Here is a 26,905-nt window from a genome sequence, read left to right on the forward strand (position 1 = left end):
AACTTCCTCAGTTGTTGGATTTATGAGGCAATAAGAGAACCAATTTTCAATAAGAGGGTTAGCAGATGCTCTGAATCATGCAAGCCTATAACCAAACCTGGTAATAGTGCACTATACAGAACATACTGGTTTGTTATTTTGCTCATTTCCCATAAATAATTAATAAGACTGAAATTTTTATGGAAGGGGGGGGTCTACAAACATTTAACACCTAATACTAGTTTTTTTCTCCATAATATATCATGGTATATGATCTGTTATATACTAAAATTTGCAGTGCAAAAAAGCACAGAAACACAATTTTCTTGATTTAAATTAAAAATGAGCAGCCTGCTCGCGGATTGTTTACACTAAATACAGAGTTATTCAGGCTTAGATTTGTGAAAAGGCCACAAAGGCCCAGGTATAAGACGACAGAATTTTAGGGGTGGCGAGTCGCCCAGACACATTCAAATTTGGTTTAAAGTACAGGAGATTTGATAGCTCTTGAAATCTCCCATGTGCCAATCCCCAGTGCTCTGGGCATGAGAGAAAAAACCTATGCACATGTGTGCGCACACGCTTGGCGCCGGTGAGAGAGTGGGGGAGGGGTGACAAGCTGTGCAGGCCTAGGGCGCCTGCAGTTTGAATCTGGCCCTGGAGTTATTCACAATGCTTGAGACCAGGCGTTTTCTGGAGAAATTATCTTTTTGAAATTTAGAACACAGACCCCCATACTTGTATAAAGTAGAGGAAAGGGGTCAGTGGTTGTTGCTAGGTCCAGCTGGGGAATGGTAAAATTATCTGCTTTTATCTAGTTTAAGATTCCTCTTACTATCGATTTAGGATCAATTTAATATTAATCCTTACTCTGCTATCCCAACATTTCATACAACTTAAATACTGGTATATTATAAGAAAGAAATGCCTTTATTTTCTTTTAAGTTTGTTGTAACAGGTTGTAACAAGGTTCCAAGCCCATTATTTGTAAAAACACTTAAAAGCAAAGGTTTTTAAAACCCTATGGCAATAAGCATTGCGTAACTAATCAGTTAGTTCCCACGTCAAATCTGGCAATTGTGTTGCAGTTAATAGACCTTAATAGCTACCCCCAATAATTTCACTGAGTTTAATATTATCTTCCCAAAAACAGACAAGGTAATATTTTAAACAGGTGATATTCTAGAGTTATTCACATCTTGAAACGTTTTTGGCCATGTGGAACATTTTATTAGCAGAAAAACCAACATTAACATCAAATCTTCAAAATGTCAGTAATTAAATGACAACATGACTGCTGGGAGAACAGGATTTTTTTTCAATTTGAGATTATTATTATTATGTCACGTGAAAGATGGGTGAATTAAAACAACCAAACCCCCATTTCACTACACATCTTTACCTTTGTCTATGTCGCTGGAAATGTTCCATGTTGAGGTGGGCACTATATCAGCAGAGAATAACAGATCAGTTGCTGTGAAGGTACAGAAAAGAGAATCATATCATATATGCGTGTTTATGCTGCATCATGTTTATTACTACATCATTTAAACGATAGCATTGTGTAAGCCCCACTGCACTGCATCCTACCGACAAAAGCAATATTAAAACATAATAATATGCACACTGGATTGCTTAAAGTAGTTGGTGCTTTAATTATTTTTACAATATTATAGGTGAACCTATTCTAAGCAACTTTTCAACAGGTCTTCATTATTTATTTTACATGGTTTTGGAATTTATAGGTTAAGGCATAACCAAAGTGAGAAGACCCCAGAAGTGTCCCAAAGAGGGATTTTGAATGCAACTCACGACACACAAAATCATAGGTGACCCGCGATTTTGTGTAGTCATTGGTCATCTACGATTTTATGAAGGGTTAACATATAAACTTTCTGCAGGGAAACCTTGGTCCCCGATGCTGCACCACTGTTATTAGGGCTCTGATTTTGGCAACTATAAGCAGTGTCTTAACGAAGTGCTGCCAGGCACCCACAGGGAGGAGCCCAGCGAGCACTGCATGCCCTCTTGCATGTGCTGCCTGCTCAGGAATTCAGTGGGCACATTTTCTCAGTAGAAAAGTGGTTATAGAGGAAGCTGACCTTGTTGTTCGGGTGCCCCTGTCTCCCAGGCCCCCTTCGGGTCTGCTTCCTCTATAGTTATGCCAATGACTATAAAGCTGGCCATACACGCACCGATAATATCGTACGAAACCCCGTTTTGTACAATATTCGGTGTGTGTATGGCAAATCGGCAAGTCGACCGATATCGCAGGAGGCTGCTGATATCAGTCAACTCGCCGATCGGCCAGGTCAAAAGATTTTGATCAGGCGCCATAGAAGGCGCCTGATCAAAATCTGCCTTCAGGGCTGAATCGGCAGAAGGAGGTAGAAATTCTATTGTTTATCTGCCGTTTCAGCCCTGAATGGTTAGTGGCCAATTGTACGAGGCCACCTTTAGCCTGCAAATGATGTCAGTAATCAAAAACAGATAGACGGTTAGGGTTCAATTAAATTCTTATTTTTATGCCTACATCATTCCAGGGCCGGAACTAGGGGTAGGCAGAAGAGGCAACTGCCTAGGGTGCAAATGCCTAGGGTGCAACAACTGAGGGGCGCCAGGCAGGAATCTCTCCTGCCTACCCCTAGCCCACACTCCCTTCTCATTGCCCTCGCCGGTTTTCATTATGCGGTGGGGGCAACGACTCCTCCCCCCGTTTGACAGAACTGCGCACATGGGGGGGGAGGTGCAGGGGCTAGGTGGCCAACCGGTTTGCCTAGGGCGCATGGTCAGCTTGACCTGCCCCTGCATCATTCTAAAGGTTACATTTAAGGTGAACTATCCCTTTAACTAAATCAGATTGTTGGTATACATTAAATGCAGTCTGCAGTTTTGCAGTGCCTCTAAGCAGAACTAAAGACATAATTAATAAGACTTCAGATAGGTAATTGTTTAAATGAACAATTTAAAGAGCACCAACATATTCCACAATGGTTCATATTTTATTATTTACATAAGCCACTGCCCAAATCAAGCTCAAAAAGTTCAGACAGTGGGGGGTCATATAGGAGTTAGCTATACACGAATAACCAGATTGCATAGGCGTGGCCTCTTACATTTCCTCTTGGTTGCTAAACCCGCACACAGCCCACTGCAAGTCATTGATCCATGAGTAATCCTCAGAGCACTTTTGCAATTAACATGAATGTTCTATTTTTTAGTGGTTTCTGAGACTTTTGACTCAACAGCTTTCTTTGAGTGTGAGTGTCAGCCAGCCACCCTAACTGTTTCTGAGCTATTTTTGCATGTATAGCCAGTTAACCCTAGGGTTACTGATTATTTGACTTTGAGAGAGCTGCTGAGCCAAAAGTCTAAGAAAAGCAGACTAAAAGTGCTAACATCTCATAAATGACTTAAAAGAGACCCAGGCATAAAAAGCTGCATAATAAAAGTCCTTTTCAAATTAAACATGAAACCCAAACTCATTTTTTTTTTATTAACACTTCAATGCTCATTATAAAAGCATTTAAAAATCCCAGCTTTCAAACATATATTGCCTGCCCCGCCTCTATGCTTTAGGCATAGAGGTGGGGCTGGCAATTACTTTCACTTTCAACTCAGAACTTCTTAGATGTTGCTGCAATCCTTACATTATCCCTCCCTCCTCACCATCTAATTTTGTAACCAGTGGATATGGGTATCAGCTCCCCCCATACTGGCACAGAAACAAGATTTTAGCAGGATGCAAAGCTTGCCTTAATAACAGTGTCCACAAAATGGCGATTGCCTGCTCGCTACAATTGTGTTGCTTGAAAAACACAATAGAAAACAATTTAGAATTATTTCTATTAGAATTATTATCAGGTACCCTTTTAAAAGAAAACATTTATGTATAATGCAAAAGTGTTGAGTGGACTACTCTATATAAGTTCACATCAATTATTTTTATAATTTTAGATCCCCTTTAAGCCAAGTAAAGAATTTTTCCTTATACATTAGTTAATATTACAAAATGACTATTAATGTTGACTTAATATTAACCTTTGAGCAATTCACCAACATGCACACACTTCAATTTGTATGGAGCAATAAAATTAATATGTTTATTGGTCTTATATAGTGTGCTTTATCTGCAGAATAACTTTGCCTTTTGATACTTTCCTATCATGATCTTATCTTCTACTCTCCTCATGAATGTATATATACAAATATATAGAGAGAGAATTCATTGTACTGCAGATGGTGATAAGAAAACATATAGAGGACAGGCCACCCTGAAGCTGCTGAAAGATGTGCAGTCTGCCTCAATATACCCTTTCTTGTGATGACGTTTATTATTCTGGTTATGGCCTAATCATGTTTAACACTTTGGGTCTGGGCTAAAATATAAATCATTAATTATTGAGTTATATCAAGTGATTCTGTGACATTGACATTAGCCTGTAACCCTCAAGTCTGACCTAAATGAACCACATCTGCACTTATCATTTATTATATCTACACTACTGATTACATATTTGAAACATTACATGAACATTAACTAAATCTTCCATGTGTTTCTGTAGATGGACACTTATATCTGCCCCTGAACAACAGATTGTGTAAATACTCTTCCACACATTAAAGACAAAGTATTTTACATTGTGCACAACAAAGTTACTTCTCACATTTCTATTTTACTGTAAAGCTCATGCCCAGGCCTGAACAGGGATTTAAAATAGGCCCTGGCATTTCAAGTGCACAGAAGCCCAAACAGCCCCTAACAGCCCACTAAACAGTGTCTATGGCATCTTAAAGCAGCTCTTCTGGCAGTTGATTGCCACAAATTGCCAATCCAGACCTGTGTCCTACCTATCTACAATATCAATGCAAAGTAGTGATATTAAGTTTGCAGTAAATTAGTTACATAGAGTAAAAATTATATATACTATACATTCTATGCACATGCTATGCAAATAGAGCACATTTAGTTCCAAACCACTTTCAAATTTATTGGATATTAAAATAAAAATAAAGTTAGTTGTACATATAATTGCAAATGAAAACAGCATCTGTCCCTTGTTATTCCTTACACAGCTGATTCTGACTACATGTACCACTAAAACAATATAATGCTGATAAATTTACCAGTCAATGCTTAAATTCCCACAATGCCCTGCATGTTCTGTAATACAGTAATGTGGTAAATATTTTTTCCTTTTAGGAAGAAGACACACAGAGCTACTAGTAGCTACTTGTCACAGCTACTAAATGCCAGAAAATACCCTGCCATAGACAATACTGAGAACTGCCTCTGCTAAAACACACACAGAGACAGATATCAGTAAATTATCAGCCTTGTCTATTTCTGTAGTCAAGACAAGTAGCTGCTACTAGTAGCAGCGTGTCTTCATCCTTAGGGCTCTGGCACACCGGTGAACATGCAAATCACTGGTGGGATGGCATACGCAGCATCGCGATTTTGCGCCGCATATGCCATCCCACCGGTGATTTACATTTCGCCGGTGGGATGTCATATCGGGGAGATTAGTCGCCCGCAACAAGGGAGATTTGTCGTGGGCAACTAATCTCCCCATGTGTCAGAGCCGTTAGACATTAGACAACTAAAACTGGTCTTTCAAATCGAAGTTGCCACCACTGAAAAAAAGTATAAAATGCAATTACATTTGCATAGCTTTAAAAAAATTAAACCATTGCTTAAGGGCTCTGGCACACGGGGAGATTAGTTGCCCGCGACAAAACTCCCTGTTCGCGGGCGACTAATCTCCCCGAGTTGACTTCCCCTGCCATCCCACCGGCGAAAATGTAAGTCGCCGGTGGGATGGCACACGCTGCGGCGCCATTTCGCGCAAATCGGCGAAGTTGCCTTGCACGGCTTTTTCCGGGATTTGCGCAAAATCGCGCCGCCGCGTGTGCCATCCCACCGGCGACTTACATTTTCACCGGTGGGATGGCAGGGGAAGGCAACTCGGGGAGATTAGTCGCCCGCGAACAGGGAGTTTTGTCGCAGGCGACTAATCTCCCCGTGTGCCAGAGCCCTAAAATGTACTTTATTATGTATAATGCTATACTTAAGTTTACTTCCCTTTTAATGCTTGATAAGAACAACTGTATCTAAAGTGATTGTGTGGAGGGCCTAAGATCCTAAAAGGATAAGCTTTGTTAATCAGGAACACCTTGATGAAAAAATAATAAAATAAATATGTACATTTTGGTGGTATGACCGCTTTAATCTGCCATCTAACATTGAGTTGTAACTTTGTTCTTCATCAGGTTTCACATTCCAATATGTCAATCTCTCAGCATGTCCCTCTTCAGAGGAAATGTAAGTTCACAGGCTGCTGTTTGAATCTGTAATGTTCTAACTGACCTCAATGTTAATACATGGATTGGGAAGAGAAAGCTAAAATAATTAAAGTGGCACTGTGCCAAAGATTGCACCAAAGACAACTGTTCAAAATCTGTTCTGTACATTTACTAGAAACATTGTGTTACAAAATCAAGTTGAATTGTTCTTTTAGGGGTGACACTATGGTAATGAAGCAAACTAGTTATTTATCCACAATAAAACTGTTGAAAACAAATAAAACGAGTACTGTTCAAGAAGAAAAATTCCCTTATAAATGTAGGGACCCATAGGGTTAAGCTCCCTATGGTGTTATCCCCTATCTTTTCCTTATCTGTGCTGTAATAGGGCAGAGCCCTCTACACTCAGATTACAGTTATTAGGCTACCCCCTATAGGTTTAGCCAGGTTGACCACTCCCCTTGGCAGACTATATAGTGTCTTGCACAAGGAAGTGTCTTCCTCTTTGGCTGCTGTTGTCCTAAGGCTGCATGTCATCGAGCCTGAGGCAATTAGGCCCCAGTAAAGAGAACCAGCCATTTGTAAGTCGGGGACAGGGCCCCGTGAATGAGATCAAGCCAGCACAGTCAGATATATGTAATAGCACCCTCTAGGAGTGGTGAGCATAGATAGCTTATTTAGTAAGGGCAGCACTAGCCCCATCAAAGGAGACTGTAAGGGTTTAGTCTAACCCAGGCTTTGTATGCCTTGCTGTAGGGACCACAGTTAAGACGCAGGATTCAGGCAGTACCTTACCCTGAACCATAGTTGGCTGGAGGGGATCCGTTCCAGTAAAGGGCATCCATTCCTGGGCTCACAGCTAATACTCTGCATAATCCTTCAAGTGGGTTAGACTGTTCCTAAAGTGTCACATCTGCTGTTATTCTCTGTGACCATTCAATCTGCTGTGTCTGTGAGTATAAACCCTGCTGCACTATTAAGTTGTGCCTTGTCCAATAAACTTGTATTATAGTTCATGAGCAAGAACCTTTCTGACGTCCATTATTCTATCTGCACCACACAAGCTCTATCTAGTTGTAGTTCAACTACACCCTCAGCTCCATTAATACCTCCCATATAGCGTAGGCCCACTCCTGTGTATTAAGGTCGCATGTAACACATGCTCTATACCTATCACTAGCCTGGGTTTTGCCATATCCTAGCCAAACAAGTGTTACATAAATTTACTACAGGCATCAATGAATTGCTGCCCTATGCAGCCAATGACACACAGCTGTAAATCATACAGAAAGCAGATGAGTCTTACCTGTTTCCAAATTTGCCCATCTTTCTCCATATACTTTGAACATTAATGGAGGAGTGTAATAAAAGTCATTAAGGGAAAAAATATTCACAAGGTGACCATTTAGGCTAATGCCAGACGAGTCGTAGGGCGGATATTTTCGGCAAGCGGAAAAGCGCTTGCTGAAAATTCCGCCCTACGCTTCCTACTTGTGCCTGAACCCGAATGAATGAGACACGCTCGGGTGCAGGCACATGTAGCTGAAATATGCATAAAAACGCAAGAGAATGCAAAGTTTCGTGTTTTTATGCGTATATTGGCTACATGTGCCTGCACCCCAGCGTATTCCATTCATTTGGGTGCAGGCACAAGTAGGAAGCGTAGGGCGGAATTTTCAGCAAGCGCTTTTCCGCTTGCCGAAAATATCCGCCCTACGCCTTGTCTGGCATTATCCTTATGCCTTTATTATCCCTTTATTTGCGTGAACAAATTTTCTTTTGTATAACTTTAATATGGCTTTTGGAAGGAAGATTGCCAATTTTTTACTTTGCGCCAATGCAGAGAAAATTTCTCACTAAAAAAGGTGCTCCAAAAATTTTCACCACTTTCAAGCATGCCTTAAAAGTGTGCTATGCGCAATTGAAATTTGCTAATGAAGAATATAACAACGTGAAATGTGAATTTTTATTCTAATTTTTGCAAATTATTTGGGCAAATTTTGACCTTTATTACATTTCCCCTAAGTGCAGTTCACATTCTACACCATTGGAAAGTTTAAGAACACCTTCGGCCGGCACTGCCTCGTATGCTGTGAATATATAGTGAACTGTCCCAGGAAAATATACGAAGAGCAAAGAAAAGCAACAAAATGTGCAACAGAAGTTAAAAAGAATTTATCTTAAATAGTTTATTTTGTACCCAATGTGTCGGTCATTCTAAGTGACCAAGGTAAAAACAAAATGGTGTACACAGAAGACCCACCGACAATAAAAAGGTGCTTTGTGCCAAAAATAGAGTAAAAAAGCCAGGTTTTTGCATGCGCAAGCGTGCAAAGACAGAAGAAGGAAGAGGAGACACTCTCTCACAGCTACCCCGGGCTGTTGCGGTTTTCTTCTCACAGGAGCACCAGCCTGGGGTAAAAGGTAAGTGATTTAAGTCACTTGGGGGTGCCTAACATTTTGGTACCCCCCCAGTGACTTAGCCTTTCCTTCTCATCTAAAGGGCAATTTCACCTTCATTAGCAAAACTTTAATAACACATTAAACAACGTGCGCAAGTTCCTTTTATCCCTATTTGCATTTTTCAAATGTTGGGAGGTATGGAGAAGTTTTCCTGTGCTTCTTACATTTTCATTTTAAGTGTCCTGTACTAGAACACAGGATTGGGCAATGTTCTATAGTATTAATAAATATGGTTATGTGTTAAACATTTTATTTTTGAAGACATTTAACCAAAATTGTTCTTTCAAGCTGATATTACTACCTATGAACCTACATAATCCTTTTACAATCAAAAAAGGTATACAACAGTTAAAACAAGGCAGCCACTCTAGCATTCCTGTCCCTTATCATCCTTCTAATGGATACCACGCTGCTAGGGATCCAGAAAAACCTGTTTAAATGTGACAATAAATATTTGGCTTATAATCTGTGTGCCCACCTAGGGAGCACTTTATGTGCACCAGACACATGAAATGCATAATACATATCCTAAAGCTCAGCAGAGGGTCTATTAGTTTCTCTCACATAAGACTTCCATACAAGGGCTATATTATCCAATTTAAGGGAAACAGCAGAAAAGCCATCCGGTGAGACTAGAGATGTTTATACAAGTGTCAGTTTGTCTGGTCTCTAAATAGCAGCAGGAAACTGTGAGCTCTTCATCTGGAGAGTGGTCCAGAGTGTTTCAGCAGAATGAGGGCTCAGCTGTCTGCTCCTCACTAGTAGCAGATTAAAAAGTATATTTTCTCCAAAATATTGCTAGCTCTGTACCTGCTCTCATGGTAAAAACATGCAATTATCTACTTCATATCTTATTTAAGATATTTGCCATAAAATGGTAATAATAAAATGCCATTTGTATAAATAATTTGCTGTCAGTGAGTGCTACTGGGCTAATTAGCCCAAAAAGTTTTCTAAGTTATACAGTTTAGAATAAACCACTTACACATGTATGTACGTACAGGTATAGTTCCAATAATTATATTTGTAAAATTGAATTAGAGCAACCCTTACCTCTACCCATCATACAAAAGGTTTTTAGGTGAGTTAATTTAAGCTTGGAAGGATTATTTAAAATGAACAGGATATAATTTTAGATATAATTATAAATATATACAGTAAATGCACAGATGTGAGTCACATTCTGCAGTGGCTTTTGGTTTTGGTTACTCTTCTCCTTGATGTGTGAAACCAAAGTGTTGTGCAAAGTGGTTCTGAGCAACCACACTGTCAAAGCATGACCTTCTGACATAGAGAGATGCAATAATGAGGGAGGCTGGGGAACCTTTTCAGCCAGTGCATAAGGCTGATCTTTTCATCTTCCTCTGTAACCCCTATGGCTCATTCTTTGGGTGGTGGTTAGTCACACAAACATATTTGTTCCATGTCAACCCAAGGCATAGAAAGTTCCCATAAATATGACCCTTTATTTCAGTAAAAATAACTCATAGTTTATTAGGTATTCTAACCACTGGAAACATTCCTCTGCAACAGAATTGACCTAAAAGATTCCTGTGTTCTAATAAATAGTGTAAAAAAAGGCACATAACCCATTTACTTTTGAAGCTGAAAAAAATGGTGCCTTCTGCAACTTGGTGAATTGTACTAAATACTGCCATACAGTGCAAAAGTATCCCTTAATAGCTAAACATTTCAATCAATATATGTATTAATCTACAGCTGCACAGTGGTTGACATTTGGTGATTTTATGAAAAAAAGTAGATTTATAAATCCTATTGAGTTGAACTGAGCTGAATATAAACAACATTTATAGCCACGACTGCAACTGTATTTAATGTAGAAAAATGAAAAATCACTTCTCATCATGACTCATTATAATGCTGAATTATAAAACTAACCTACTGCACCGATCATTACAGCCACATACAACTACAAAAACAAATGTTGAAAAGCCAAGTATACATTATTTCAAGCAGCAAATTAAAAGTTTAGCCACAGGGCTAAGTAAACCTTATTTTACAAATAACTCCAGTGTAACAACTTAACAACCCAAATTGTGAAGTTAAACAGAATTCCCGTATTCTAGATCCATCTACTAAAATAGATTTATTTGCTAATCTACTGAGAGACCTTGGAAGTACTGCACAAGGAACACAGCAAAGGAGGGACACAACAAACCTATGCTATTCTATAGTATAATGTTAGTTTTAGCTAGATCTATAGAACATGGTTACACAAAGCAAACATATACAGGCTTGAAATAAATAAATATAAAAACCTATAGATATCACTCTAGAGTGAGAAGAACATGCTGCAGTTCCATATACTTCTCATCTTATATACTCTTCTTTATAGACTACAGAACTGAAATATGAATGGACCAATGACTGGTGCAGTAGGTGTGGTTAAGGACCAGATAATTTTTAGGGGTGTAGAAAAAGGAACCTAGTTTATATTTAAATTATGCTTAGTTCATGCACACCAGTGTTTTGAAATTTTTTACAGTGTAGCTCACTTCTACAGTTTTGGATGCTGTAAACATGAAATAGTCAGCAAAACGAAGTATACCAGGAAAATCCCTTTTAAGTCCCATTTAAAGTGAAATGCATGTGGATACTATATTTCTAGAAATCTTGGCTGCAGGATAGAAAATAAAAACAGGACTGTAACTACAACTGAGCAGAAGATGTAGGTGAATCCTTTGGGTTTACAGAGAGGTGAACATGCCGGGGACATTTATTGTGTTGGGTTGAAAACCCCAACATACTAATTTTTCCATTGACTTTGACAGGGAAGATTTTCAAACTGCTGCCACTCTTGCAGCTTTGAAGCTACACCCCCCAAACTTGAATAACATAATAATGGGGTCACCCCGAATGAAACAAAGTGTGAGGGGCCAACAAAAGCCAATCAAATTTTACCCATTGACTTTTATGGGGAAATTGAAACTGCTGCCAATCTTACAGCTTTGAGGCTACACTTCCGAAACTTGAATCACACAGTCATTGGGTCAGCCTGAATGAAAATATGATGATTGTTGGATGCCCAAAAGTGGGCGGAGCTGTGAACAGCCAATCAGATTTTACCTATTGCATTGGTGAAAATCCAACCTGCTGCCATTCTCACAGTAATAACACCGGGGTTCCCAAACTTTGCAGAGTTAGGCACCAGGTAAGAAAAAGTGGGCGGGGCCACCAACAGCCAATCAGAGTTTACCTACTGACTTTCAATGGGGAAATTCAACCTGCTGCCATTCTCACAGAATTACTTTTTTTAATTTTGAAAAGTGGGCAGAGCCACCAACAACCAATCAGATTTCACCTATTGATTTTTATTGGTTTGTTGCCAGGGTTCCCAAACTTTGCATAGTCAGTCACTGGGTGACTACGCATTTAAGGTTTTTTTGTATTTTTTAAGTGGGTGGAGCCACCAACAGCCAATCAGATTTTACCTATTGACTTTTAATGGGGAAATTCAACCTGCTGCCATTCTCACAGAATTAACACCAGGGTCCCCAAACTTTTCACAGTTGGTCAATAGGGGACTGCAGTTTTAGTGTTGAAAAAGTGGGCGGGGCCATCAACAGCCAATCAGATTTCACCTATTGAATTTTATTGGTTTGATGCCAGGGTTCCCAAACTTTGCACATTCAGGGGTATAGTTATCATGCTGTGTAAAAAGTGGAGTGAAGCATTACCGGTGATGTTTCCCAGGGCAACGAATAAGCAATTAGATTTCAACAGCTAGAAAACCAAATCAAAGCATCTGATTGGCTGCTATAAACAACATCACCGGTGATGTTTTACTCCACTTTTTACACAGCATGATAAATATACCCCTCAGTCACTGGGTGACTTCGTACTCAAGGTTAGAAAAAGTGGGCGGGGCCACCAAAAGCCAATCACATATCTTTCATTGTTTTCAGTGGGGAAATTTTAACTAATGCCATTCTCCCATGTTTAATGTCAGGGCCCTCAAACTTTGCACAGTTTGTCACTGGGTGTCTATGTTCCAACAACAGACAATCAGATTTCACCTATAGACTTCATATGTTTAAATTTAAACTGCTGCCATTCTTTAAATATTAATACTAAGGTCCCCAAACTTTGCAGAGCTAGTCACCAGGTAACTGCAGTTCAGAGTTGGAAAAAGTGGGTGGAGCCACCAGCAGCCAATCAGATTTTAACTATTGGTTTTCAATGGGGAAATTCAACCTGATGCCATTCTCACAGTATTAACACCAGGGCCACTAGGGGACTGCATTTTTAGGTTTTAAAAAGTGGGTGGAGCCACCAACAGCCAATCAGACTTCACCTATTGAATTTTTTTGGTTTAAATTTAAAATGCTGCCTTTCTCACACTATTTATGTCAGGGTTCCCAAACTTTGCACAGTCACTCACTGGCTGACTACATATTCAGGGTTAGAACAAGTGGGCGGAGCCACCAACAGCCAATCCATTTCCACCCCAAAAAATTGGTTTATATTTAACTGATGCCATTATTTAAGTATTAATTCCAGAGTTGTTAAACTTTCCAGAGTTACTCATTGGGTATTCGCCGTTCAACAGCCAACAGCCAATCACATTTCACCTATTTACTTTCAATGGTGAAGTGTAAAATGTTGTCAGTCTTACAATCAGATTCCATCCATTGAATTTTATTGCTATAAATTTAAAATGCTGCCATTCTCACACTATTTATGCCAGGGTGCCCACTGTTTGTTACTGGGTGACTTCGACTCAAGGTTAGAAAAAGTGGGCACACCCACCAACCACCAATCACAATTTACCTATTGACCTTTATTGGTTTAAACTTAAACTGCTGCCATTCTTTAACTATTAATCCCAGGGTCCCTAAACTTTTCAGAGTTAAGGTGCCCATAAACTATAAGATCCGCTCGCTTGGCGATGTCATTTGAGCTTATGGGGCAGTCGGTTCGGGGACCGCATCAACGAGCCGATGCGGTCCCCAATCCGACCGGATTTTCTAACCTGGCCGATCGAGATCTGGCCAATTTCAGGCCAGATATCGGTCGGCCAGGCAGCTCTGTTCTGCCCATACACGGGCCGATTAGCTGCCGAATCGGTCCAACGGACCGATATCGGCAGCTATAGTCGGCCCGTGTATGGGCACCTTTAGTCACTGGGTAACTGCAGTTCCAGGTCAGAAAAAGTGGGCAGAGCCACCAGATGTGACTAGATGTCACTTGTTGACTTTCAGTGGGGAAATTTATATTGCTGCCATTCAGACACTATTAAAGCCAGGGTCCCCAAACTTTGCACAGTGGTTTTTACTATATAACTGTGGTCCAAGGTTAGAAAGTGGGCAGAGGCAACAACAGATCAGATTTTATTCAGTGACTTCACGTTTTTCAACCCAACATGAAGTTTGTCCTCAAACTTCCCTTTCTAGTTATCCAGTTGTGCCTTTTGGGCGCCTGCATAGAATACAATTTTTTTTGCAAAACCCCAAATCAAAATTGTGAAATTCTTCCATATTAGCAGCAGAAAAAAGCCATCAGCCTTGCGAAAGAACAATATACAAGCTGCATAATAAACAGGAAACATGTAAATATGCACACATGCTATTTAAGTATTTTGAAAATGTGTTTTGGCTCTGTTTAAATAAATAATGATGCCATTTGTACTTATGTTAGAATTTCACATTCCAGAATTAGACAGCTGTAGCATTCTTGAATTTTTCGAAATTAATCAACTCTGAAGTATTAATACAAAATGACTATTAACAACTCAAGCATAGTGTCATCTGAAATGCCTTAGTCTAAGGGGCACATTTACTAACCCACGAACGGGTCGAAATGAGTCCGATTTCGTTTTTTTCGTAAAGATCGGTATTTTGCGATTTTTTCGTATTTTATATAATAAAGTCAGCTGCCTAGTGTGCAAGTGGGAGGGTGTGCAACTGGCACAGGTCACTGCTACACAAATTTTGATTAAAAAATGGAGGTTCAGTGGGGACATGGCATTGTAAGATTTATTTACCTGCATTTTTGCATGTATCAATAATAAGGGAGTCATCAGAAGGTACAGGGGTGAAATAGAATTAGGGCCCCATTTAAATTGGACCCACAGCTGGTTATACATATACTGCTTACACATAGACATGGAATAGAAAACAATTATCCATAACCAGTATCAAAACAGCATCCCCCAAGTGACCTTATTGCCATGAAATCTGGTATAACTTGCCAAAATTATATATATATTATATAAACACATTTTAAAGTTTAGATGTCCCTCATACAATTTTGTATAATGTCTCCTGAATCTAGTTTCAGTCATTTGAGTATAATTTTAGAAGATGTAAAACAATAATTCTGATTAGAATTTTCCATTATATGATACAGTAGTTTATGTTGAAATAAAAGCAAGTGAAACGGCTGCAAAAAGTTTTACTGCCAAGATTAAAAGAGCCTTTTGTTTTTATTTTTTCTAGTATGAATTTAAAACTTGCCACTAAAATGTAAATTTACTTACAAATATATATTTTTAATTATAAATTAATAATCCATTGTTATCCATACATTTATATGTATTATATAATATTTATTTCAAACCCACGTTTTACACAAAAACTTTAAATTTTACAATTCTTTAAAATATCATTCCCCCTACCTCTCCCAAAAAAACAAAAACATTAAATAAAAATTCTAGAAGCTGCATAATGGCATTTAAAAGTCAGAGGATTGTTGACTGATATGTGCCTGTATTACAGAGTAGTTGTTACTCTTGCTTGTTGTAAGCCCTGAAAAGAATGTTAATCAGCTTAAGAAAAGTCATGCATGACGTATACTAAACACTGTTCATGCCTGGAGCACTGTAAAAACACAAGTTGAACTGCCCCTCCTCTTGGCTCATCCTTTATAATGTCAAAACTCCTGTTGAAAACCAAGGAAGTAATCAGGAGATAAAACACTGTATTGATTACTAAAAACTTGGAGGTCTGTCATAGATCTATCTGTACTTTGTGATCCTTATTTGACAGTACCTAAGGCAAGAAGATTACAGCAGCATCTGTACGTGGTAAAATCAGTGTTTCAGACATTGGTTATCTCAGCTCTGCTGCCTGAGTGACTCTAAACATGTTGCAGACCCAGCAAAAGAGCTTCATGATGTTCTGTGGCCAGAACAAAATTGTGGCCTCTGCCTTGATTGTTTGAATAAAAGACTTTTAAATAAGAGGTTGTAGTGTAAATGCATGTAAATTTAAAATAATCTGCATTCATGCGTTATTGTTTTATCACTCAGATTATGAAATTAGATTATTAAATGTTCATAGCAAATTGTGCAAAATATGCAGAAACAATATCACCAAATGTAGAAAAGTATGAACATTTTTGTTTACACAACCTTCCATAGAAATGTGCATTGATCAATCCCCCTCTCTTTTTGTATGCTTGTAGTTAATTTGGCCAGATCAGTCGCACTTTCATTGTATTTGTATACTCTATTTAGCATTGGAATGCTCCCACAACCCCTTTCTGTGTATCTTCCATAGAAATGTAGGTGCTTTTGCCACTGTTTGTACTTTTTCAGAGTAGGCAGCCAATAAAGAGAGATCTTTGCAGTGTAGTTATAGCCTCCCGGAACACATACTAGAGAGGAGCAATATGGCCTACTATAACCATTCTTTGCACATTGTTTAAATGCGCAGGGAAGGAGTTACAGGGAACACAAGGCATGCCAGAGCATGCTCGGTGTGGGCATTAAGTAAAAGGCCCCTTGACCTACTTTCTGCTCCTTGCGCTTGACTTTCAGCCCACCGCTAGGTACGAAGAGCAGTTGGCACTTGCTGTGGGTAAGGTGTGGACTTTTAAGGGCTCAAATGCCATCTTATAATCACATCTTTTTTTGACATTTATAGGAAACACAAAAGAAAGCAGGCCCTGCTCTGGGTATATTTACCATTTGAATTCCCAAAGGCCTTGAAAAATGTTTCTATGTATGCTTAGCAAAGAATCCATTTAGATACAATTTGAAGTTCAGGAACATTTTCAGTATAGACAGCACCCACTTCTATGCATGATGTACAAATGTTTGCACGTTCCCCCACAAAGTTCCATTTCAAATAGGAATACACATATGTGGCAGCACTGCATTAGCAATTAAAATAGCTTTATTCACACTGCCAGGGCAATTGTAATATTTCAAGCCCTTACTGGCTCAAGTTAATAAAGAGCCTGTAAGGGATCAAAATGTTGCTGTTGCCCTATAAATGCATATAAATATGTTAAGTTTTAAAGGATTGCTTCTACATGTGTACTTCAATATGAAGCCAGGCCAAGTGCCCTTCTACCAAGAACAAATAATAACTTGGGTGTGAAAAAATCACGTAATCGAATGGACTGTTAATTTTATGACGTATGACTTCATATGGAGATTCCATCAGCTTTCCTAATCAGTTTTACTATTTCTACCACACAAAATGATTCTGCAGAAGTCCTTTGATGATGTTTCCTTAGTTTTAACTTTCCATGATATTTTCAGTCCCAGACCACAAATAACAAAATGCCCGAGGAGCCGGCATGGAGTATAAAGATGTAATTCCAAGCAGGCGGCCCCAGATACCTTCTCATTTTTATATAAACTGATGACAATGAGTTCACTGCTGAGGACTGGAGAAAAGCCATGATGACTTGTGAACAATTACGAGCAAAAGAGCAAAATTATAGAACTGTAATAAAGTATGAGTGTCAACATGTACTCGCGTTTTTAAATAGCTGCCTTAAAGTGAAGCAAAATGACACTGAGTTACAGGCAGATGAGCTAATTGGCAAGGGCTTAGGCCCTGTTTGCATCTATTTTTCCATTGTCTGATCTGTTTTGGAAAGTTTTTTAATTATTTCTTATGAATACTAGTTTAAGTAAACTTGGCAAGTGTACTATGGTTTGCTGCTTGTCTAGGGGAAGTGCTCAAAGCAGGATGCAGCCTATTCAGAACATAGCTTTTTTAATGTTTTGGTGTAGAGCTCTTCAAAACTTAAGTATGTTTTACTTGGCTTATGTGTTCCCATTTAATGCAATTTCATCTGACATTTTGAGATTTTTTTTTATTGCTATGCTCTCCACATTTAATGTCCACAGAGGTCAAAAAGGAAATTACTGTTCCAGGAAAATTAAGATATATGCAATACAACACGAAAGTCAAAGTTGAATGGCTTCATTGTGGCCGCTCTGATGGATTCATAGTTAATCCAGTGAACAAGATCTCTGGGGACAGTGACAAAAATCTCTTGTTTTAATAGTAATTTATAGATCTCAATGGAGAGACCATTTAAAAGGCATCATACTCAGTACTGAATATTCTTTTGCTATATAATCATATAATAAAAAAGCAAGTAAATGTACATAGGTTCTCTGATAAGAACTGGCGTGAAGTTCAAACTTCAGAAGTCTTATTAAATAAATAGAGAATTACATAATAATACTGGTTTATTTATAGTTTATATGTTATTAATACAGTGACACTGGGTACATAGTGCCTATTAAAGGAACAGTAACACCAAAAAATGAAAGTGTATAAAACTAACTAAAATATTGTGCTGCTGCCCTGCACTGGTAAAAGTTGTGTGTTTACTTCAGAAAGTCTACTATAATTTATATAAATAAGCTGCTGTGTAGCCATGGGGGCAGCCATACAAGCTGGAAAAAAGGAGAAAAGGCACAGGTTACATTGCAGATAACAGATAAGTTCTGTAGAATACAATAGTGTTTTATCTGTTATCTGCTATGTGCCTGTGCCTTCTCTTCTTTGAAAACCAGTCAGTGGTTTGAATGAGAGGTTTGATGAACAGAGGAATTAAACAAAAAGATAAGGAATAAACAGTTATAATAATAATAGAAATTGTAGCCTCACAGAGCAATAGTGTTTGGCTGTCAGGGTCAGTGACCCCCAACTGAAAGCTAGAAAGATGTAGAAGAGAAAGGAAATAATTTTAAACCTATAAAAAAACTAAAGAAGACCAATTGCAAAGTTAACTTATTAAAAGCTAACTTAAAGGTGAACCACCCCTTTAAACCATTGGCTGTGACATCATTTGGGGTTATGAGTCTATAATGTGACTTTAAATCTAGGCAAGGTTATTTGCTTTACTAATGTTGTAATGTTACTGTTCATGCATGTAAACTTACTGACTAACTGCCTTGTATTGCCTGCATGCCCTAAGCATAATGTACACCTACATGTAGTTTCTGAGAGTTGTAGCACACAACCCAATATCAGGATTTCTCTTCCCTGCCCAATAAAAAAGCCATAAGAAGAAAAAGACCCGAGTGGTGAAGGTAATTTTATTAATTCTAAGCAGGCATTCAACATGCATTTGTATAGCTCTGCTTTTACATTTCCTTTCACTAGTGTACAGCCCTGGGGAGCACGACTTGTGTAATATAAATAAACAGTAATGATCTTGTGATATATTGGTGGTTTACAGGTTCAGTTTCTTATTGTTGAAAAGCTAGCCTTTCTAAAGAATAAGATCAAGCAAGAAGTGACAGATATTTATAATCTCCATTCATAAACACCAGAATGCTTTAAACAGACGCACATGATCTACATGGGTGAGCCGTGACAGCTTACATGTAAGCAGGTTGGAATGATCATTATATACAGTGCAGCCTCTAGCTGTCACAGGTTTCCCTTCCACTTTGCTGAGATGCTTACAATCAAGTTTAAGATCATAAAGGGAATTTTAAAGAAATGTTCATATATATACAAACTACTGATTTTCCACATGTTCCCCTTCTCCTTGTTATATTAGCTGTTGTGTTTCTAATTCAATAAACTTTAGTGGCCCTATGGTTCTTCTATTGAGAGAGACAGCATATTACTAATTCACAATCCACTTTAGTTGGCCATTGGTTCTTCTGCTGCAGGTTCCAACCACACTTTTGCCCTCTGTTGGTGGCCATTACTTTATAGAACAACATTTTTTTATATGTTGCTAATAAACTAGCAGTTAGTTTTACATTGTAAAAAAATACTTTATCCTTTATTAAAAAAGAGAACTAGAGCAATAACTTGCCACTTGCTGCACTTTTAAGTGAAACTTAAATCCATAAATGGAAAAGGTAGCACACCGTATAAAATAAACTACTACTTATTCTCCAACTGTTTTCAATGACAGAAAGGTCAGACCACGGTTTCAGGAATTTAGATTGTGATTGTTTTTTTAATGCAAATCACATTTCATTACTGTAAAACCTGCATGCATAATTATGGTTTCCTTACTTCTGGCTAAGTTCTCCTATCAAATGTTCTCCAGGAAAGAGACTTTTTACACCTACCACTTCCATAAAACTTAACAGATATCCTTGATATCAAAATAATCCTCTCTGTAAAATGAAGGTTTACACTAGAACAAAGAACACTTTAAGAGCATTTTTACATTCACAAGAGTTTATCTTGTGAAATGTCAGAAGTGTGGCCAGTTCGTTGCCTACAGGGAAAATAACCATAATTCCTAGACAAGGTTGCAATCACTTTCTTCTCTAATTCTCATCAAAAAAGCCATAGCACAGACTGCAATCCAGGGGACTGATTTATCTGCATATTATTATTTTATTTAAAGGGGTTGCTCACCTTCTAAACACTTTTCAGTTCAGTTGTTTTCACACCAGATAGCACACCAGAGTCTCATTTATGACTACAAGCATCGTAGACAGTGAACATGGTGTTAAACCGCATTCTTTAAAAATACTAGCATCAAAATGTGCTCTTTGCACATACGTATAGTTCTACTTAAAGCTCCTCTGTCAGGCACTTTTCCCCCTAGCGAGTTACATGTTAAACCTTAATCTTCAAAGGTACTTGCAAAAAAATTTGCTTTGACCTTCCAATATAGTTACTGTATATACTCGAGTATAAGCCTAGTTTTTCAGCACCCAAAATGTGCTGAAAAAGTCACCCTCGGCTTATACTTGAGTCGGGTGCCATGGGTCCCTCTAGACTAGCACCCTCTCTCCTTTGTGTGCAAATCAGACCACCTGCAACCAGACCCTCCAGTGCCCTGGCCTAGGCTCCCACTAGCAATACTTATTTCCCCTTACATCTCCTCCAGGACCAGGTCTGCTGCCAGTTTGCCAATGTGCAATGAGGGTGGGGTAGTACTCATATTGTTTTTGTTGACCCTCTTCTCCGCTTACAGAGCTAGTTTACTGTTTTTCTTTGAAATATATATTGAAAAACATATACCCCACTGATGCCTCAATTAATGTAATTTTATTGGTATTTATTTTGATTATTAAAACTTAGCAGTAGCTGCTGCATTTCCCACCCTAGGCTTATACCCGAGTCAATAAGTTTTTCCAGTTTTCTTAGGTTTCCAGTTTTCTTAGGTTTCTTACCTCGGCTTATATTCGGATCGGCTTATACTCGAGTATATACGGGTAGTTGGCTCAGCAAGCTATTGACACAGGGGAACCCTCATGCTACCACTAACTCCTGACCAGGCAGTAGCTCCATGCTTCCCTTTGCACCTACCGTCAATAGGTGCAGCTCACTTGTGAATTGGGTGCAGATGTCACTGGTATGCTGAACACAGGAAATGATTCCAGACGGACATAGTGAAATTGTGTCTGATTTTGATGAATATGAATGCATTGCGCTAATTGTAAGATAAAGGATGCAATTGCATCAGGTGTAGCACAACTGTATTATACACAATGCCCCTTTGTAAAAAAAATAACAGCTGTTACAATTGATACAATAGTTACTTCCCAAGTTGCTGCCAAGAAATGTATCAACTTGTGTAGCAGTGTAGCAAATTGTAACTGCACCTGGTCTGAGCTGCTAAACTAAAATACAAAGTTTAAACTTCAATTTCAGAAAAAGTAAATGTTTGTAAATCTGGCCAAAGATTTTAAGTTTACATTTTATACATATATACAGAATATTTATTTTTTATTTATTTTAAACTATGAACAAAAAAATGTATTCTCAGTTTTACAATTTGCGATTGCAGCATTTTGGCATCTTTTTCACATTGCTAAGAAATGTGGATAATATTTTTCTACAAGGCAGTATCTCAGAGGGAAAAAAGTCCCATAAAACATATATCAACAATGACATCATAAAATTAAATTGCCTAAGCTGGGTGTAACTACTAAAGTTAATGTCCTCCTCCTTAAGGCTTAGCATCTTGAATTATTTCCAGTTTATCAACTAACTGTTTAATATTTCCTACACAAATCATAACTTGCTAGATGTTTTCTTGCTTAAAATTTATTAGTCACTGAAAGAGAACAGGTTCTACCCTAAGGATAAGAAAAAGTTTAAGTACGTTAGGTTCTCATATCAGCGTATGTTAGGATGAGAGATAATAAAAAGTTGTAAACTGAATTAAAAAACACCCAGGTATCAATCCTAATCCAACCATTATTAGGACATTAGTTTTTAATCCTTATCCTTTTTTTAATGGCCATCAATTATAAGCAAGTGTTTCTCCTGAGTCAGACTATATGAATGCACAAGGCATTATAAAGAATATAAATATTTATATAAACTGCTGTGATTGTATGCATACATGCTAGGTTTACAATCAAGATACTAATTTATGTAAAGAAGCAGGTTAAATGCAGACTGTAGAATCCTGAGATGTGCCTTTCAGGAACCCAATGCTAAACTACCCCTTTAAAATGTCCCAGCCTGTGCCTGCCTCACCTCCCCTGGTGATGACAGAGTTGGGTGGCTTATAGCATACCTTACAACTGCTCCAATTTTTGCGGGACAGTCCGAATTGTTGGCACCCAGCCCACAGACACTATTTTCCCCATAGATGTCCCATTCTCATGTTGGCTTAAGCATGCCAGGAAATATTCTGTGTCTATGTCACAATATGTCATGAAATGCAGGGACCATAGTATGTCTGTCATTCCAACTATGTAAAAATTGGCATGTTATTGTTATTTGCCATAGTATATATGGTGGATGGACTTGGCCACAATATATGCTATAGCGCATCAGCAGCTGTGTCCCACTTTCGGTTTTTCAAATGTTAGGTACTTACTTCAACGGATTAATGAGGGGGATATGGGTAATGAGGCCATCACCAGGAAAGGGACAAGACTACAACCTGTGACCCTCCTGCAGCTGAAGATTTACTTGTGGGTAAACCCATGCATTGCCCAACATATCCTTTCTGTGTCAAATACATCAAATCAATCAAACTTTGCTTTCTGCACTCCTTTCTCCTAATGAAATCCTGCAACATAATAGCTACTTGAGGTCCAAATTACTGGGTTCTCTTTTCATGTGTTGCATTCAATGACTTGAAAAATAAAATTTACTTTTCATTATATATCACGTAACAGTATTTATATGTGGTTAAAAATCCACTCGAAACATTTATTTAAAATCCAGTTAGACATTAGAGCCTCATTACTGGTGACTGTAAATTCCCATTAATGAGGGAGACCCGCAAATAAAACATCTGCAGGTTTCATAGGAATTGGTTCTCCAACCTGTCCCACACTCCACTTCATCCATTTTTTTTTTAAAGTGATTTATAAGAACAACGTGGGGTTGGGCCTCAGTCCTTTATGATAACCTTGTGAAAATGAGTGCAACATGCCACAACAGTAACAGCAGTGGTGCATAACTACCTATACAGCAGACCCAACTCCACGGGGGCACAAAGGGGCCTGGACTGCGGAGTAGTAGTTTGCCATCCCCAGTCACAAGTTTAAACTTTGCTCTCTCGCTTATTTGTGGTGGATTGCAAGCAAACTAGTGGGCGGGCCCAAAGGGGGGTTGGGCTTGAGCGTGCACGCTGGGCAACACCTCCAAAAATGGGGGGGGGGGCAAAAAAAATCAAGGTACACTACTGAGCTATTGACAGACAATAAAAACCAGGGTATGGTCCTACAAAATAGGGACAATTGGCAACAGTGCTAAATTGTAGAACTATTTCTAAGTTCAGTTTATTGCCAGGTCATGTGAGACAAGGACTCAAGTGAGTTAATTAACAGAAATTAACTCAGTATTACAAGTTTCATTGGCTTAATTAAATCTGAAAATCAAATTAAAATGCCAAAATAATTGCCTACTAATTAAAGGAACATTACATTTAATGTGACTACTTGCAATATTAAATGCTTCAGATCTTTAGTCATAATTGGTTGGTATTTGCTTTGAGTTGCTATGGAATGTAGTAGCAAAAGAATGTATCATCCAGAAAAACTATAAGCAAATACTGTGAGAGAAGCTGATTTATTTCTATCTGTCCTCATGAAGGAGTAGGATTACATGTGGTAATATTATTATGCCAAGTCATTTTTTCGTTTAAAGGAAACCTAAACTAAAGGGAGTTTTCCCTACAAGGAACTGTACAATATATTTTATATAGATGTTCAATGGTATTAGTTGGTTCATCAATCAGGTAGATGAAAAAGTGAAGAGAAGTCAAAGCCCTCCTAACTTTCTGCTGTTCTGATTGTTCAGATGTCCCAAATGAGGAAAACAGTGCAAACAAGATGTGGACGGGTGGATGTGTTAAGTAAAGGTTGGCACCTGCCTGGGTTGGTCCGGCAGCAATAGCCCTTCCCCTCCATAATTGAGCTTGTGTTGGGCATACTTGACCCTTCGTACATGTATAGCTCCATTTAGCCTATGGGCTGTTTAGATGGATTCTCTCAAGGAAAGGGACTTTTTCACTACATAAACCCACCCTTTTCAGAAGACATAACAGAGCCTCTCCTTGATATCAACATCTAAAATGAAGATTTACACTAGAACATTAAACATTAAACAGTTCTTATTGCAAATTGTCGGAGTTGTGGCCAGGTCGTTGCCTAAAGGGAAAAAGAATCTTGTTATATTATAACATAAATACAGTACAGTACAGAATTTCCGCATTTCACCATTGGAGGATTTTTTTGCAAAATGGGTACAAAAATTAGCCCCAGAAAAATGTGCCACGTGACAAAAAATAGTCAAAAACATGACAACCTTTTCAAAGATTTGCAGATTTTTCAGTAAAGCCAAACAGGACAGGATTGCTCATTACTAATTGTCAGTGATAATGCTGACATATTTGCTGAGTTGTACACACAACCCCCATATGAGAAGTATCAGTTTCGAACAGACACTGATACTAATACAGCCCAACTCCTACAAAAGGATAACATTATTTTACAAAAAAGTATGCTTCATGAAGTGATATATATATATATATATATATACACAGCAACAAGAGGCCTCTGCACTTACTCATTATCAATAAATATAGGACATTAAAGGAGAAGGAAAGGTAAAAACTAAGTAAGCTTTATCAGAAAGGTCTATGTAAATACAGCTATAAGCACACAGAAAAGCTGCACTTTAAAAGAAACACATGATTTCTTGTCTCCATTTTTGTAAACATGTTCTTCGGTATCTGACATCCTCTCTCAAAAAAATCCTTTGTTCCCGGGGCCAGAGTCTGAGCAGCTCTCTTCTCTCTCCTGCTTCCCCCTCCCATAAGAATTCATAAAACTCACTCCCCCCTCCCTTAGAGATGTGTAATCGGAGCTACCAACATCTAGAGCTACAGCAGGAAGCTACAAAGACCAAGCTGAAATGGCACCTGCTATCTTGAACAAATGGATGGAGCTTTTAGGGCTCTTTACTGAGGTATAATAAAGCTTTCTGCAGAATAAATATAGTGTTCTAGGTGGCACTAATGTGGTGAATCTATTGGCAGTAAAATGCCAAAATGTCTTTCCTTCTCCTTTAAGACATCCTGTGTATTAAGCTACCAATAAATGCCCCCACACCCCTTTAAGCAAAACAGGGATTGTTTATCCATATATTGCAATATACTTCAAGCTGGCCAACTACATCAAAGTCATCCCTGGTCTGGCCAGTCCTACACTCACTTATCTGATTCATTGATTTTATAGCTTTAAAAAGAGATTGAGTTTTACCTCAACTTTCAGGTTTAAAACCCACAAATGGTTAGGTGAGTGCCTCTGCACTCACCTAATATCAATATATAAAGGACCGCTTGTCGATGTCTTTATGAACTTTGTGGTCACTATCTAATTGTACCCCTGCCTAATGGTTTATTAGGCAGGGTGAGCACAACTTTCCCATTTTTTGCAATAGTATACATGTATATATTAGGTAATGCAGCTTGTGCATGGTATATACATGCCTACTGAGCATTCTCATTTTTAGATGTTTATTCACACAGACCAGGGCTAAATATTCATGGCCCTTTCTCCCAGTGGATTTTGACTTTGTTTTCCTGATTATATATAGAAGGTACTAAAAACACTGCATTGGTTTTGATGGGAAAAGCAGCAGTTTTAGAAAAACTGCTACTGTGATATTATTATATTATAGAGACCTGTCTAGGAGTACCAAATCCTTAGTAAATTACAACTTTCATCTGGGAGATATAGAGGAAAAACAGCTGAATTGTCATATGCTTGAGTTTTCATGCCCAAATGCTACCTTTAAACATAAAAAGAAATTCTAAAAGCACAATTTCTCTAAAGAGTTTTATTGTTTTTGTGTAAAATGTGAGTACTGTTATACAACAGCAGCCAGATGTCCTATTCTTTATACAACAGTACTTATGTGTGCTACTTCAGCCTATCATTCACTTAAAGAAATTTATTTTTAAATATGACGTCTATACTTTCTGTTGTTTACTTATATTTATCCATTAAGATATTCACAGAGACTCACAGGACCATTTGAATGGCCCTAATCAATCAGACAGAAAGCAAAGGTCATATGCATATGTAAATTATTTTTAATTATTTTAAAATATACCTTTATGTTATTTTTATTCTCATATAGATTGTTTATTATTCAAATGATAAAATGTTTTATTTGTGAATAACTCACAGTTAATTGTTTATTATGCACATAAGTACACATTCAAACACACACTATGGTCAGTTTTATCAGGAGTCAATAAACCGCCCAGTATGTTTCTGAAATAAACCCACTCATGCACCAGGAGAACATGCAAAAACCAGCAGAAAGCACTAAGATTGAAATCAAACACAGGATCCCAGTGCTGCAATGTTAACAACCCCATCACCATATACATTTCTAAAACAAACATATTCAAATATTACAGTAATACAAATAATATATATCTATATGAAAAAATATATTCAAACCCTCTGTTTCATTAAACTATCGCT

The 26,905-nt window shown here is 38.1% G+C and overlaps 1 protein-coding gene across 3 annotated transcripts in view; it reads right to left on the reverse strand.

The window, feature by feature from the left end:
* ror1 (receptor tyrosine kinase-like orphan receptor 1) overlaps positions 1-26,905 on the reverse strand; it is a 177,336-nt gene that overhangs the window by 60,422 nt on the left and 90,009 nt on the right. For 2 of the 3 annotated variants that reach the window (XM_004913930.4, XM_002931613.5), the window contains one exon: positions 1,382-1,453. The exons of the other annotated variant lie outside the window; for it this stretch is intronic. In XM_004913930.4, coding sequence (XP_004913987.1) covers positions 1,382-1,453 — 72 coding nt within the window. The remainder of the gene's footprint in view (positions 1-1,381; positions 1,454-26,905) is intronic. 3 annotated transcript variants of the gene reach the window in all.

This window comes from Xenopus tropicalis, chromosome 4 (genome assembly GCF_000004195.4).
Source record: "Xenopus tropicalis strain Nigerian chromosome 4, UCB_Xtro_10.0, whole genome shotgun sequence".
In the NCBI taxonomy this organism is placed as follows: Eukaryota; Metazoa; Chordata; class Amphibia; order Anura; family Pipidae; genus Xenopus; species Xenopus tropicalis.